Source organism: Capricornis sumatraensis, chromosome 7, assembly GCF_032405125.1.
Source record: "Capricornis sumatraensis isolate serow.1 chromosome 7, serow.2, whole genome shotgun sequence".
NCBI classification, from domain to species: domain Eukaryota; kingdom Metazoa; phylum Chordata; class Mammalia; order Artiodactyla; family Bovidae; genus Capricornis; species Capricornis sumatraensis.
The window spans coordinates 59,772,034-59,788,077 of record NC_091075.1 but is presented as its reverse complement, the minus strand read 5'-3'; the positions used below and the strand labels follow the sequence as shown (position 1 = coordinate 59,788,077).

Genomic DNA, 16,044 nt, shown 5'->3' with positions numbered 1-16,044 from the left:
AAGATGACTGAGGGGAGGAAGGTACACACAGGCACTCCTGGGGAACCTGGGGGGCCTCCCTCTGGGGCTGAGCTGTGAGAGCTCAGGGTGAAGCACCGCCCCGTAGGTGGAGGAAGTGCCTGGGAAAGTCAAAGCCTACAGAAGCTTGAAAAGAACCAAGAAATGCTGCAGACATATGAATTTTTATTTAGCGCCCTGGATAAATTATCCTTTGAAAGAATGGCATGTGTTTTTGCATCTGCAAGGGAGATGATAATATGCTTTTTGGAGGGATCAAAGGTCAGGACTCCCATTTCTTGATTAAAGACAACAAAACCCAGGGATCAAACCATGTCTCCTGGATTGCAGGCGGATTCTTTACCAACTGAGCCACAAGGGAAGCCCAAGAATACTGGAGTGGGTAGCCTATCCCTTCTCTAGCAGATCTTTCCAACCCAGAAATCAACCCGGGGTCTTCTGCATTGCAGGCGGATTCTTTACCAAATGAGCTATCAGGGAAGCCCCAACAAAACTGTGAAAGTCAAAGTGAAAGTGAAAGTGAAGTCGCTCAGTCGTGTCCAACTCTCTGCAACCCTGTGGACTATAGCCCACCCCAGGCTCCTCTGTCCATGGGATTCTCCAGGCAAGAATACTGGAGTAGGTTGCCATTTCCTTCTCCAGGGGATCTTCCCAACCCAGGGATCGAACCCAGGCCTCCCGCATTAGAGGCAGAGGCTTTAACCTCTGAGCCACCAGGGAAGCATGAAGAGGAACAAATACTCAGCCTCAGTGGGAATATGAAATGCTCATCTTTGTCATAGTTTCATCTCTCCTCTTACCATGTACATAACCTTGAATTTCAAATTGTGGTTCCCACAGTTTTATGAGACACAGTAAGGTGGAAAAGCACACTACCACCAACGGCTTTTGGGGGTGTGTGTTGGGAGTGGGGGTGCGTCCGGACCAGGCCTGCCCCCCAGGGGACGCTCCTGCTCACCCGCCTTCCCTGCCCGGGCCTGAGCACAGGAGCACAGGAATGTGGGGCTGAAAGGGACACTAGAGGACGACTTAGCTCAAGTCCCCTCCTTTTCCGATGGGGAAAGTGGGGCTCCAACAATTCACCCCAGCACTTACTCTGTGCCAGGCAGCATGCTTCGTGAGTACCCATACAGCTCACCCTCCCAGCCGCCCGACAAGTCTCAGTGACAAAGCTCTGAGACGCAGAGCCGACGTGCTGGTGGAGCTGGGCTGGCTCATCCCAGTGCCTTGGGGTGACACGAATGAACAGAGGAGACAAGGCCCTGATTTCACGTGTGCTGCCCCTGACCGACCCAGAAAGCAGCCCCTCGACCGCTCCGTGCCTCGACCTCCTCGTCCACAGCGCACAGCAGCATCTGCCTCCCACAGCTCTGGGGCAGGGAATGTGTGACAAACCCTTGAGAGCACTGGCAGCAGTACTGGGCCAGGGGCACATGCTGAACTACACATCACTGTCACCATTAGTTCATCATTTTAACCTAAAGCTGGGAACATCTTTGTGTTGTTTGTAGACTTTTCCACAATCGGGCTGTGGATGAAAAAGACGACTGGCTGACCGAAGGATATTGGGGAAGAGAGACACATACTCCGTGAAGAAAATAACAACATGGTCCCAGGTCTCCAGGGCTGTGTGCGGAACTCATGGTCATGAGAGGATCAAGCACCGGAGAGGCCTGGCCTCTCTCAGGACGGCTGCATGGCCCTTCTGGCCTTTCTTTGTGTGGCTGACTCCCTTCCTCCTCCTCCAGAGCACAGCTGAGGTCATGCCCTCTGAGAAGACTCCTCCGGTCACTCCCAACCCTGCCAGGTCCTTTATGCCCCCTCAGCAAACTTCAGCAGAGCTGCTAAGATTCTGAGAACGGTATGCCTGGGTGGGGGCGGGGGCTGACAGTCATGTGAGAGCAGCTCACAGGAGCAGGAGGCCACGGCAACCTGCAGCATCTTGGGAAACATGAAGCAGGAGGGAGGGAAGTCAGGGGGGAGGGCAGTCAGGGGGGAGGGCAGTCAGGGGGGAGGGAAGTCAGGGGGAGGGAAGTCGGGGGGAGGGAAGTCAGGGGGGAGGGCAGTCAGGGGGGAGGGCAGTCAGGAGGGAGGGAAGTCAGGAAGGACGGTTGAGGTGGAGAGGGCAAGGGAAAAGAGGCACAGGAGGAGGAAGGAACGCCGAGGGCTCCAGGCAGCACACAATTCCAGGCCCAAGTGACTTGGGCTCAGCTCTTCTCAGCAGTTTTATTCTCAATTTTAAGAAAAACTATTTTTAAAACTTTATATAAACTTTACGTATAGCTATCTAAATGGAGACATCTGACATTTATGTAGATGTGACTTTTTATATAAAACATGAACATTACAAATTGCAGTGTTAATCGTCCAGGGACCAATCATACATTTAGTTCATTCTGAGAACAACGATGAAATGAACCAACTGCTGTCCCCAAGGAGACAGCTGAGGAGGCCACCATGACAGGTCAGCATGACAAGTGGCAGGACAAGAGCCCACAGGGGTGTCCAAAGCACAGAGGGCTGTGATGGAAGACCTACCTCTAGGAGAGGGGCCCCTAGGCTGCCCCTTCCATTGGGGTGGGGCGAGGGCAGGGGTGGAAGGGATGGCTAGGCACTAAGTCCTGCAGGGTAATCAGGAATGCCACTCCCTGCAAAGGGAGGAAATTAAAACGACACATCGTGATGAATTCCTGGGGAGTTTCGAGCAGTTCCATGTGACTCTGGGAAAGTTAGCGTGAGTGGGAGGACTGGAAAGAGGGCATACAGATTTTAAGAAATGAGTCTGGTCAAACAGTGAAGGGTCTCCTGTGCTAAATAAGCAAGACTGCCATCCTGACAGAAGCTCCAGAGCAGAGGAGAGAAAACGACTAGCCCGTGAACATTTACCACGTGGGGCTTGCCCCAGCTGTTACCTGAGCCCTTAAAAGCTTGTCCACATGGATTTTTAAAAAGGGGTAGGACCACCCAACATTCACCACTCACATGGTTGACCCTCCAAGATGAGAGCTGCTGGTCAAGCCCACACTGCTCGGACCTCACTGTGGATGTCCAGATATCTCCCTGATCCCACTGCCCACACCAGCATGTGGGGTCACCGTCAACAGAACCCAGGCTATGGGTTCAGTCCACAGGAGTAGTTTTCACAGTGAGGTCTGCAGACCAGCAGCATCAGTATCACCTGTTGACTTGTTAGAACTGCAGATTCTTGGTCCCACTTTAGACCCACTGGTTCACAAACTGGGGGGTGGGACCCAGCAACCTGGGTTTCTGATGACTAGAACACTTACTTTAGGTTATGCTATGCTATGCTAAGTCGCTTCAGTCGTGTCCGACTCCGTGTGACCCCATAGACAGCAGCCCACCAGGTTACCCCATCCCTGGGATTCTCCAGGCAAGAACACTGGAGTGGGTTGCCATTTCCTTCTCCAATGCATGAAAGTGAAATGTGAGAGTGAAGTCGCTCGGTTGTGTCAGACTCTTAGCGACCTCATGGACTGCAGCCTACCAGGCTCCTCCGTCCATGGGATTTTCCAGGCAACAGTACTGGAGTGGGTTGCCATTGCCTTCTCCTACTTTAGGTTATAGGTTTACCTTAACTGGTGGTTTCATAAAACGCTTGGGAATAGGGGTACTTTTCAAATAAATTCAGCAATGACTCCATCCATTACGGATGACCTGATTATTAAATAAAAATTTTAAACGTAAAACAGCTTGTTTTGCAAACACCAAGACCGACCTTGTTTTTATCTTTGTCAAAGGCAATTGTTTATAATTAATACCATTTCTTAGGAAATGCATTAGAAAGTGGTCCCTCCCCGCTAACCCAGATCAACTACCCACACAATTACAGTGATAATAAATTTTCTTCCAGAAAACTCCCAGATACGAACATAAATAGTCAGAAACACAGACCAGTGAGTCATCTGACACAAAGAGAAAACTACACAACAGATAAGCTCACGATTTCTCCACTCCTGTTTTTTAATTATCTGCACAAAAGCAGCTCCTTTTGTTTACCACGTGTCTTCCAGTGCCTCCTCCCAGCAGGCCAGCCCCAGCCACCCCACCTGAGGGCGAGAGGCCTTTCTGCGCCTCCGTCCTCCTGGGCAGGTGAAAAGAAGCCTAGAGAGGAAACCAGCATCCTCGCCGCAAATCCCCCCTCAGCACAACACAGGGTGTCAGGGGGATCAGGCCACGGCCTGGAGAGTATAGAGGGGCTGCATATGGAATGCTGGTTTCCAAACTGTACCCTAGGATGCTCCGCGTCCAGCGTCCACATGGGGTGCCAGGAGAGGCATGGGGAGCAGAGCGGTCTTAGCTCAGGGTGCTGCAACAATGTGCCAACAACAGGTGGCAGAGACAGCAAATGCTCATTTCTCCCAGTTCTGGAGGCTGGGAGTGCCAGGTGCTTGAGGAATGCCCTCCTCTGGGTCTGCCTCCTCCCTGCTGTACCCTTCACATCACCGAGACAGAACTCTGGTCTCTCCCTTTTTCACTTATAAGAAAGGAAAGCACTAATCCCACCTTGGAGGTTCTACCTTTTGTTTAGTCTAAGTTATATCTGACTCTTCTGTGACTGTCCGACTCTTTTGTGACTCCCATGGACTCTCGTCTGCCAGCTTCCTCTGTCCATGGGATTTGGACAGGAATACTGGAGTGGGTTGCCATTTCCTCCTCCAGAGGATCTTCCCGACCCAGGGATCGAACCCAAGAGTCCTGCACTGGCAGGCGGATTCTTTAGCACTCAACATAAATTACTCGTGCTTTTCAAAATGTTTATCTTAGAAACAAACAAAATTCCATGTATCTCTAGGTTTACTAAGATCAGTTAGCTACAAACAGTTAAGTTCAACCCAGGAAGCACACCCCTCCCTCCAACCCCTCCTGGAGGCCACCCAGCAGGCTTTAGACACTTGTGCAGAGAAAACAGACACGAAGCTCTGACCACAGGCAGACCCTACACATGACGACTTGCCACACAGCGACAAAGCCACTGCCAGCACCGCTGACGTGGAGGACGAGACTCCAGCGAAGACGTACATTTCCTGCAAATCACATCCTTCTTCAGCTGGGGATCCTATGCTGCAGAAACACCTTCCAGCTTTTGGTCTGTTGGTCCCCATATCATCGACTACACTTCTGAATTCACTGGGGGTTTCGGGATGAATGCCAGGCTGTCAAAGGTGCCCAGGGACTTCTTTAATATAGCGGTCACAGGGGATGGTGTTCTTCCCGTAGGTGACCTGCATCTGGCTCCTCATCAGGACACGTTCATCAGTCTTCAAGCTGGCTGGCAACGCAGGCACAGGCTCCTTTGAATCCAAACTCCCTGATGATGACTTTCTCTCCCTTCCAAAGTCATTTATGAGCCATTTATAACTTGCAATTTCTTTGTTAACTCTAGTCCTCATTTCATCTTCTTCCACTGTACTTGCCCAGTCTGAACATCTAGAACCTCATCTAAACCTAGTTACCTCTCCGAGGAGGCCCCACCTCCAAATACCAACACACAGGGTGTTAGGGCTTCAACACAGAATTTAGGGGAGACATAAACATCCAGTCCACAGCAGGAGGACATGTGGTTCTACATTACCCCTCCACTCCATTTCAGCATAGCAGGTCTGACTTAATGTTTTATACGGCCTCTTTAAAATTTCCTTAAAACAGAGGTCAGCAGCAAAAAAAAAAAAAAGGAAGGAAGGAAAAGTTCTGAAAGCACAGATAACAAGGAACAGACAGGTATTTTGAGTCTTGGTGGGTTGGCAAAATCCAAATTTGTAAGGAGAAGGGAAGATCCAGAGATCAGAATAAGGGATCTACTTGAACCTGCCATCTATGCCATGAACGTGGAAACGATCCTGGGCTGTCATATGGTGTCTGTTATAAGCCAGGTCCTGAGCTGGACTTAGAAGTGGACTGTCACCTAGGCTACATCTTATCCTGCTACAGGAAGCAGATTTGGAAGTTTCTTCCACCCCAACAAGCTGCAAGACACCACCCAGGCACACACTCAACAAACATGTGCTTCTAAGTCCCCTCAAGAATGTGGATGAACCCATCTTTCAATTAAAATCGTTTGAACACTTGTAAGATGATGAAGAAAAACAGGACAACTCCACAGCCTCAAGACATGAGATAAACACAAGTCTTCAATATAAGATTGGAGAAAACACATTCAAGGCAAGAAAGTACTAAAGTTATGTGAAAGAATCAAGAGTTGACAGTTTCTGTCACAGAGACTTTTATAATATAGATGGACAGATTTAGTGTTATTTAAGTTGTACTTAAATAATACTTAGAAAGCTTGGAGTAGAAAAGGATAATTTTATCCTGATAAAGTTATAACTCCCAAATCATTAAGGTTCATGCCACAAAATAGCACTGCATCAACACAAGACGATAACCAAAAACCTGCAGGGAATTTAAAAGGCTCTTTCCCTCTGCAGCCACAGCTTTCCGATTCAAACCTGAACTGGGCTATATCCACACTCAGCAGTTCCCATCCTTTTTTCTTCCTGACTACACCTCACGCTCCTTTATCTAGCATTAAACTCAGTGCCTGGGACAGCATTCCCCATACAACTTCACACTCAGAATCTCTGTATGTTAATTACATAGACCTCCCTCCTCCTGTCACTGGCAGCGGATGGATCTTGTATGTAAATTTTGGACTTTCACTTGAAAACAGTATCAGCTCCTTGAAGATGGGATGATAGAGACTGATGTACAGAGCCCCTTTGAGGAGAGGGCAGAGGCCCGAGATCCGAGCCTGAGGGGCTGTGCAGGAGGAGGAAGGCAGGGACAATAAAAGGAGCCGTGAAAGGGGAGAGGAGACAGAGCTGCCTCAGTGGTGTCCAGTCTTGAGGGACCAGGAAAATGATAAAAGGGTGATTTACAAGAAGGGAAGCCCTATTTTTTTTTACCTTATGGCTTAGGTGAAAACTTTTAGGAATGCTGACTGGCTTTTTTCCCCCAAAAAAGGGTACTACTTTAACTGACTGCAGAGAAATCGGAGACACTAAAACTATGGAAAAAAAAAAAAAGGGGGAAAGAGTTACCTACAGCTTCTAGATTGTTGTCAGCACTGCACCGGGTCACTGCCTCTAACCACAATCGCCCTTTGGGGCCACCACAATGGAGCACAGGGTCTGAGCCCAGAGGCACACCCCTCAGGAGCAGGATCCTGACCCCAGGCCTGTACAAAGGGAAGGGTGTGCCAGGCACACTCAGCACTCATCTCCAGAGAGGAGCACTGGAAATCACTCAGCTAGAAATAATCAAGATGAGAGTCACATTCCAGTCCCGTCATCCCCAGAGAGGAGCTGGTGAGATGGAGGGAACTGCTGGGAAGCGGGAGAAGAGTGGAATGGGAGGTGGAGGGGATGTGTGGCCAGTGGGAAAGGTCAGAGAGACAGTGGGAGGACAGGTCCCAGAGGCAGGACAAGGGGCCCCTGAAGGCGGCGGGGGAGCCTCACTGAGCAGCGCCTGCACAAGGCCCTGTACTGAACTCTGACTCAGTCAGCGACCGGGAGGGACTGCTAAAGCCCTCCCTCCTGCCTCTCCTGCAACTGTGACTAAAGAATCAGCTCCCCCACCCATCCCATTACACAACGCTTATCTGGATGTGATCTAAGTTCGGAATCCACGAAAGGAAGCTCATGACTTAAAAAGTTAGGAAATACTTTTGTGCCTTTCTGGGGAGAGGGGATGGGGAAGTCCATGGTATGAAATAAGAAGTTTAAAATAGTGAGCCTAGTCCTTCCCCCGACCCCACACAATGCTCATCGGGTTGTATGTGGAAATGTGACCTGTCCACCTGGAAAGCCCCAGCCTCACTGCCTTCCTTATAAGGGCTGTGTCCTGAGAGAAATCAGCCTGGGAGGTGGCATTCTTCCTGGGAATCCACAACCCTTGGGCAGTGGGGAAACTTGGGTTTTGGCTTTAGTCAAGTTTTGAGCTTTGATGTTTTCAACTAGAAAATGGAAACTATATGATCACTGAGATGTCTCCCTGCCCTTGAGTCAGTACACTGATACTCATTCAAAACTTCAATAGATTTCAAACAGTTCCTCAGTGTATAAATCACATAACTTAAAGTGGACATATCAAGTTCAAATGTTCTTTGAAAGCTGATGTTGTAGTAAGCAAAATTTAAGACTATTACCATGATTTACTGTGCCCAAAAACTCATTAAAGGGGAAACTGAAATCCTCTGACCATCACTGAACGTGATAAATGTCCCCACACTGAAGAGTTTTGGGGAGTAAGAAGTGAAAGGTGTTACATACGCATAGGACAAAACAGAGAGGGGAGAAACTGACTGCTGAGCTTGAACAAACAAGGCAATTTGGTCAAGACTTACCTACCTGCCACTCCAGAGGACAGATACTTTTTGAAACATCCTGGCAGAACACAGAGAAACCAGCTAAGGCACACTCAGTTTAATTCCAAGGAAGGTCAGCCCCAGGGGGAAATCGACCCTCTGAAGCCTGGCAACCGTGGGCATGGTCGGCCAGGTCACAGCTCACTGCACCTGTCAACTTCCAGGACATCTTGAAAGCCACATGCTGTCTAACCTCTTGCCAGGATGATTTTAAAGAGTGAGACACCTGTGACTAATTTCTTCATGATTCCTGGCCTTCTGTCTCTCTCATCAAGAGAGTTTGAAAAGAAACCAGTCCCTTGCATCTATCGGCACTACTGGCCCGTGGTTTTTCCATCTCTCAATTGAGAGCACAGGGCTGCTCCGTGAGATGGCACCTGGGGTGGAGCAGGTTCCTAAGGACCCAGGTTTCCTCTGGCTGTGACTTTGGACGATGACAAGCATTCTGCCAAAAAGCTGAAGCCATTGTGCAAACCACCAGTGCACGGCCCAGGATGCCAGATGTTCTTTTTGGTAATGTGAGTGTCTTCCATATAACACAGAGTCTCTGACTGTCCTCGCACAACCTTTCGCTGGTCCTGGAAGTCTAGTGATGATCAAAGGGAAGGTGGTGGGGGTGGAATTAAAAGCGCCTGCCATTTGTGGAGGGGACTGAGAAGGCAGCTATTTTCATTTCCTTCAAAACCCTCTTAGGAACAGACCACTCTATCATGGAGCACTAGCTCCCATTTCTTGGGTCCTTCCTCAGAGGTTGCCGAACATCCCTAACTCTATAAAGTGGGTACTACTACCATATCCATGAGATCGCTGAGGATTCTGTGGCAACTGCCTTTGGTCAAACAGCTCACAAATGGAGGGGCCGGGACTGAAGCCAAGAACGGACTGATTTTAAAATTCATTCCTTTCAACTCAGCAACAACAAAAAATCAAACAACTCAATTTAGAAATGGACAAAGGATTTGAATAGACATTTCTCCCAAATGATACACAAATGGCCAAAAAGCATATGAAAAGATGCTCAATATCACTAATCATTACAGAAACGCAAATCAAAACCACCACGAGATATCACTTCGTATCCATCAGGATGTCTACTCCAAAAAAAAAAGAAAACACAAGCATTGGTGATGACGTGGACAAACTGAAACTGTTGGGCACTGCTGGTGGGAACGTAAAGTGGCGCCCCCGCTATGGAAAACAGCATGGCAGTTCCTCAAAAAATTAAAAACAGAACTACCGTAGAGGCCCACAATTCCTTTTCGAGGTACATAGACAAAAGAATTGAAAGCAGGATCGTGGAAGGATATCCGCATACCCATGTTCAATGCACACCAGCCAAGAGATATAAACAACCTAAACAGCCACTGACGGATGAACAGCTAAACGATACTAAACTAAACTAAACTATATACATATAATGGAATAGTATTCAGCCTTAAAAAGGAAAGAAATCCTACCTTATGCTTTAACATGGATGAACCTTGGGAACACTATGCTAAGTAAAAGAAGCCAGTCCCAGAAGGACAGATACTGTATGATTCCCACTGACATGAGGTAACTGAAGTAATCGAACTCATAGAAAGTAGAGTGATGGCTGGCAGGGGAGGCGGGGAGGAGGAATGGGGGCTACTGTTCAAGGGTACAGAATTTCAGTTTTGCAAGTTTAGAAAGTCCTACAGGTCCAAGACACAACAATGTGAATATACTTAACAACTATACACTGAAAAATGCTTAAGATGATATATTTTGTGTTACGTGGTGGTTTTTTTTTTTAACCACAATTCAAAATTTAAAACCATTTTTTGAAAATCCACACTGTTAAGCAGGATGTTACAGCCAATTCTCTAGTCAATCACTTCGGAAATTAGTCACAACCCTAATCCCCCCACCAGGTCTTCCCTGGTGGCTCAGAGGGTAAAGCGTCTGCCTGCAATACAGGAGACCTGGGTTTGATCCCTGGGTCAGGAAGACCCCCTGGAGGAGGAAATGGCACCCCAATCCAGTACTCTTGCCTGGAAAATCCCATGGATAGAGAAGCCTGGTAGGCTACAGTCCATGGGGTCGCGAAGAGTCGGACACGACTGAGCGACTTCACTTCACTTCAGGAATTCCCCCAAGCAGCCAGAAGGCATTTGCAGGTAGATGCCTTACAACTGGAGTCATCAGCTGGCCCTGAGTTTCACTTGCTTCTGCCTCACAACATATCAAGAAAACAAAGGACCACTGGGCCCATTTTTAAAACTGACAACTCAGAAAGGGCGGGTGTACATGGAAAGAGTGTTGATGTAAAATGAAGATCTGAGATTCCAGGATATCCTCCCAAAGGTCATTCCAATTCAGAATCATGAAACCACAACATTCCCAGGCCCTGTCCCTGCCCCACAGACCTGTGAGGGTTCTCCAGGGTGTGCACGTTTGCCTCATGTAAGCCCTGCATTCATTACGCAATACTGCCTCTCGCAGAGGGGGACAGTTAAAGCTCACTCCTCTTACAGAGGAATACGGTGTGGTAGCAGGCCCGAGGTCCTAGAGGGGAGAAGCAACAGGGCACTTGCAGACCAGACCCATTCGCTCCAGGGCTCCAACCAGGATGCTCTGGGACTGGCCAAAACCAAGGTGCTGACCCTGAACACCATCCTAAACACAACGCGCAGGAAGGCTCCTGTGAGCATGATGGTCTTTGAGCCTCAGTCTTCTCATCTGGAAAATGAGGTGCTGAATTGAGAACCCCTAGTCCTTCTAACATGAAAAGCTCCAAATAATCTAAACTACCAACAATATTAAGGAGACTCTGGTGAGCTCCACAGAACTCAGTATCCTAACAGGAGTAGGAAGTATTTAAGCAAAAAATAAAAGAGCCTTTTTACCCACCATCCAACAGTCTGTAATCTAAGGAGAAAACCAATGCAGACACATGTGCCAAAGAAAATGGGGACAGAACTACACCAATCCAGAAAAAGTGAAGTAGCAAAAGGATGATAATGAAATAATTCCTGACCCACAGCTGGTAGGAAAGTTATGGATCACAACCAAAGCGGGAGGCTAAGGGTGGGATAGCCAGGGACTGTGGCAGTGACCTAGAGCTGATATTAATGTGGGTACATAAGCAGGCAAAAGCCAAAAGCAAAAGCTTCATGGAGAGGCATCTAGAGGGAGACGACCTGGGTCACTATGCCACTACAGACAGACACCATGATATGCTGGCTTTTCTGTATCACTGACATTACTTTTTCAGGAAAAAAGAAAAAAACATTATCAGAAACCTTAATATGACTTCAACCATAGAGTTTAAGTTTTAACAAACTATGCTATTTTAGAAATAGAACACACTGATTTGGAATAATGTATCAATTACAATTTCAGAAAAATAGTTTCCAGTTGTATGTAAAGAGCAATCGGAGATGAGAGAATGCAGTATCTTTTAAGCTACCAGAAATAGAAGCAAAGGTTTCATGGGTTTTGTATTTCTTAATTTAAATTTTATTTTTAAAATCAATTTCCAAACTATGCTCTGAAACTATGTTGTTGTCATTAAGTCACATCTGACTCTGTGATCCCATGGGCTGCAGCATGCCAGGCTTCCCTGTCCTTCACCATCTCCCGGCGCTTGCTCAAACTCAAGGCCCTTGAGTCAATGATGCCATCTAACCATCTCATCCTCTGTTGCCCTCTTCTCCTCCTGCCTTCAATCCTTCCCAGCACAGGGGTTTTTCCGATGAGTTGACTCTTCCCATCAGGTGGCCAAAGTATTGGAGTTTCAGCATCAGTCCTTCCAATGAATATTCAGGACTGACTGCCTTTAGGATTGACTGGTTTGATCTCCTTCCTGTCCAAGAAACTCTAAAAAGTCTTCTCCAGCACCACAGTTTAAAAGCATCAATTCTTCGGCACTCAGCCTTCCTTATGGTCCAACTCTCACATCCATACATGACTACTGGAAAAAACCATAGCTTTGACTATTCAGACCTTTGTCGGCAAAGTGATGTCTCTGCTTTTTAATATGCTGTCTAGGTTTGTCATAGCTTTTCTTCCGAGACTATAAATATCCTGAAATCTTATCTCTGCTGGGACCAGAGAAATCTGAAATCTCAGTAAGCACTGGGAAACAAGGTGCTTTGGGAGCTCCTTCTCGGGTAGGTGAGCAGTAGTGTAAGTGGCCCCTTGGGAGCAGAGGTGTCTGAGACAGGTGACAGCAGGGGCGGGAAGGTCAAGAAGTCTTCAAATGAAGACTGGGAATCTCTAACCTTTAGGCTTGATTGCTGCAAAGTAAGGCTGCCAGTTTCTCAATGCACATTCCTGGTCATGCCAACTCTAATAATTCAATAGAAGAAGGGGGGTGGGGAACTGCCAAATGATGACCTGTAGCTTAAGCCCACAAAAGAGAAGTGATTTTATAACTGCGTCCATTTCCAATAAATCTGAATACTCACTACCATCATGATTTGTGATAGAAATGTGCTTCCATTTTAACTTCCATAAGGCTAAATACATACTGACTACTTAAAAAAAACGCTTTGCCTACCACCAAAATGTCACTACATCATAAAAGTGAAAAAGAGAAATGGGAAAAACATCACTGATAGCTAAAACTTCCGAAAACTTATACAGAGTATCAGTATGCTTTCTATTTTTTTCCATGTATATGTTATTTTTTACACAGTCTGAGTAGCTAACAATAAAATACCCATATTTGGTCAACATTCCAAAATCGTAAAGCCCTGCACCCAGCAGAAACTGAGCACCAGCTATGAACCAAGCCCTGTGCCAGGTGGCAGAACCATGCCACAACAGTGTCCCTGCCTCACAGAGCTGGAACTGGGTTTCAGAAATAAGCCCCCAAAGAGTGTAGCACCAAAAGGGCCCGGAGGCTGGCTCTCACACACACCGTGTATCTGAGGTCCACAGGGAGCTCAGCATGGCTCACCAGCCTTACCTCCTCCAGGGACCCTGGCCACTTTTGGTTGTTCAGTTGCATGAAAACTATTTTCTTTAAGAATTCCAAATTTTTATTACTGGGTAAATATATCAATCAAGCCACATCCCCAGCAGAGAAATCTTTCACAGAAAATTACTCAGTTTCTTTCCATCCCAGTACTTCTGGTAGTAAGAAATTTACATACTTACCCACACACAATTTCACCTACTTTCAGATGACCATTAACTGTTAACAAGCTAGTGAATCCCTGTTACTTCCACTGTCCTGGTTTTGCCTTTGGTGGGTGAGCAGTATAATTAACAAGAACACACAGACTTGTGGTGGCTGGAGGCTGTGCCCTCTCCTCCCCACAGCCCAGGTGATACCTTGGGTGGGTCCCCACTGCTGGGCTGGTACCAGGCTCCCCCTGGATGAGCTGGATGAGCTACCCCCAACCCCTTCCTGCATGAGCTACCATGAGTTGGGCCAGTCAGCTCCGGGAAAAATCTAGAGTAAAACACAGATAGGCAGCCAGTAACTGGATGCCTCTGGAGCTAAGAAGTCATATGGACTCGGGGGCTGGCTGACTACAGTGACAAACAAGCTGGGAAGGCTGGTATGAAGAATGAAGAGGAGACCAGGAAAAAGAGAAAAATTACATGATCCCAAAGAGAGGTAGTCAGAGAGACTTCCTGGGTTCCTGACAGTGACCTAGTTCCTGGCTCTTGCGCTTTTCCTGATTTTTATGAGCCGCCTTCTGATTAAGCTTGCTTGAGTCATACTCTAATTCTTGCAACTAAGTGATCACTGGTTGACTAAGACAGGCTAATACTCATCTGCTTTCTGAGCATCCTCTGAGCACTGCATCTGTGCAGTGGGTCTCTGAGGACAGCCAAGAGTGAGAAACAACTTTCTCTCCAGAAGCTAGTTCTGGCTGCTGCTGCTCACTCAACTAGCTAGAGAGAAAAAGCAAGAGCAGAACTTAATTAGGGAAAACAGACTGGCAATACTAATCGATTAGGTTTTGTTTAGTGGAAAGAGAACCACAATTCTAGTTCATTCTACCACTGACCATCTGTTTGACCTTAAGTGGGTCCCCTTCTCTCTCTCAGTATGCTTCTTCATCTGGAAAATAAGGAATGTGGAACGGACAACTTTCAAAGTTCTGACTTACTTTCAAGATTCCTGGAAAGCAGTGGACTCACCTCCTATATACCCAGTAACAATCATTTTAGAAGCAAGGTGAGTTGCAGAATATCCTGCCTCAGCCCGAAGTCTACTCCTTGAGTGAAGAGGGCACACAGGACAAGCACCACCTGTAAAGCACCGTCCCTGCGGTTCTGAGAGGAGTCAGGGCAAAGGAAGACCTCCGAAAGGCCCAAGAGAACGTGCACGAGGGCAGAGCTGTGCTCTCCAACACATGGCCACTAGCCGCACGCGCCTGCTGAGCACCTGAAATGGGGTGAGGGTGTGGAATTAAACGTCTACATTCAGGCTTAAACAGCTCTACGTAGCTAGCGGCTACCATGCTGGACAGCACGGATCTGAAGGCTGGGACAAAGAACCACAAGACAAAGCAAGCACCAGTCTAACAGGGACAAACACAAACCTTAAGGAACAGTGGGAAAGCAGAAACTGACCACGCCTGAGAGAAAAGAAGTCCTGGTGGCCTGGAAGCAGACGGACGGAAAGGACGAGGAGCTGGTCGGTGCCAGGGTGCAGGGGGAGGAGCTTCTGTACTGCGTGAGGCAGGACGGCACACCAGGGGGCGAGACACCCGGCCCAGGCAAGGTTCCCTCCACGTCCACTCTACCCTTCACGCGGAGCGCATCGCACAAGGTGGCCGCCTGCTCAGCCAAGGACCAGTGTCGCCCAGCTGCTGTGTAGTCACAGTGACCAGGACGCACACTGAAGTCTTCCAGGGACTCTGTGACAGCCTGCTCTCTTGATAGGGAGGGATCACTCTGCTGTCCTCACCGCTTGCTCCTGCACTCTGCTCGGAGCTGTAGGGGAAGCCCAAGGCGGAGCAGCCACTCTGTGACCAGGAGGCACTCAAGAGGATGAAACAGAAAAGTAGAAAGGACCCCAGCCCCCTGGGAACATCACGGAGCCAGGGAACCACCTTGCCTTATCATCATCCAGACTTCCTGTTACATGAGAAAAATAAACCTACCTCTCTCCCCGAACCCCCAGTTACACCAGTGTGGCAGGATCTCCAGTACATTCAGTCAGACGCAATCTCTAAGTGATGTCAAAAATCTGGTACCTGGAAGGGAGGGGCTGAACGTGGTAGAAATGGCTGTACAGAGGAAATCGGGCAAATGAATAGAAACCCGGTAACTTTGCCATGTGCTGCTGAAACATCTGGTCTAACGGTGCACAGCCTGCGACACACTGGGACAGACACCAGGTGTGACTGAGACAGCAGCGTTAGGGACAACTGGAGAAAACTCCCAAGAGGCAGTGCAGAGATCGCTCTTAGGGAGAATGGTGAACCAAAACCACACCAGCCATTGTGCAAACAGAAACAGAAGATATACCCCTTTGCTAATGCAGGTATCCTCACCATTGGCTTCTAATCTAATAAGCCCCACAATCTGAAGCCTTGTGGGACAGAAACAGCCAACTGTTTGTATATCCCACCCAAGGCTTGGCAACAGGACACCAAGAGGAAAAAGAAAAATGTCCCTTCCGTAACTGTTCAGGGAAGATGCTACTGCAAGAGGAT

General features: G+C 47.9%; 1 protein-coding gene across 5 annotated transcripts in view; it reads right to left on the bottom strand.

Annotated features, from left to right (window-relative positions):
- The window catches only part of TBC1D1 (TBC1 domain family member 1), a 217,306-nt gene that overhangs the window by 59,494 nt on the left and 141,768 nt on the right, over positions 1–16,044 (bottom strand). Inside the window, exon 1 of one of the 5 annotated variants that reach the window (XM_068975384.1) lies at positions 14,522–14,557. The exons of the other annotated variants lie outside the window; for them this stretch is intronic. Coding sequence (XP_068831485.1) covers positions 14,522–14,546 — 25 coding nt within the window. The 5' untranslated portion in view covers positions 14,547–14,557. Of the gene's footprint in view, positions 1–14,521; positions 14,558–16,044 lie in introns of those variants that run through there. 5 annotated transcript variants of the gene reach the window in all.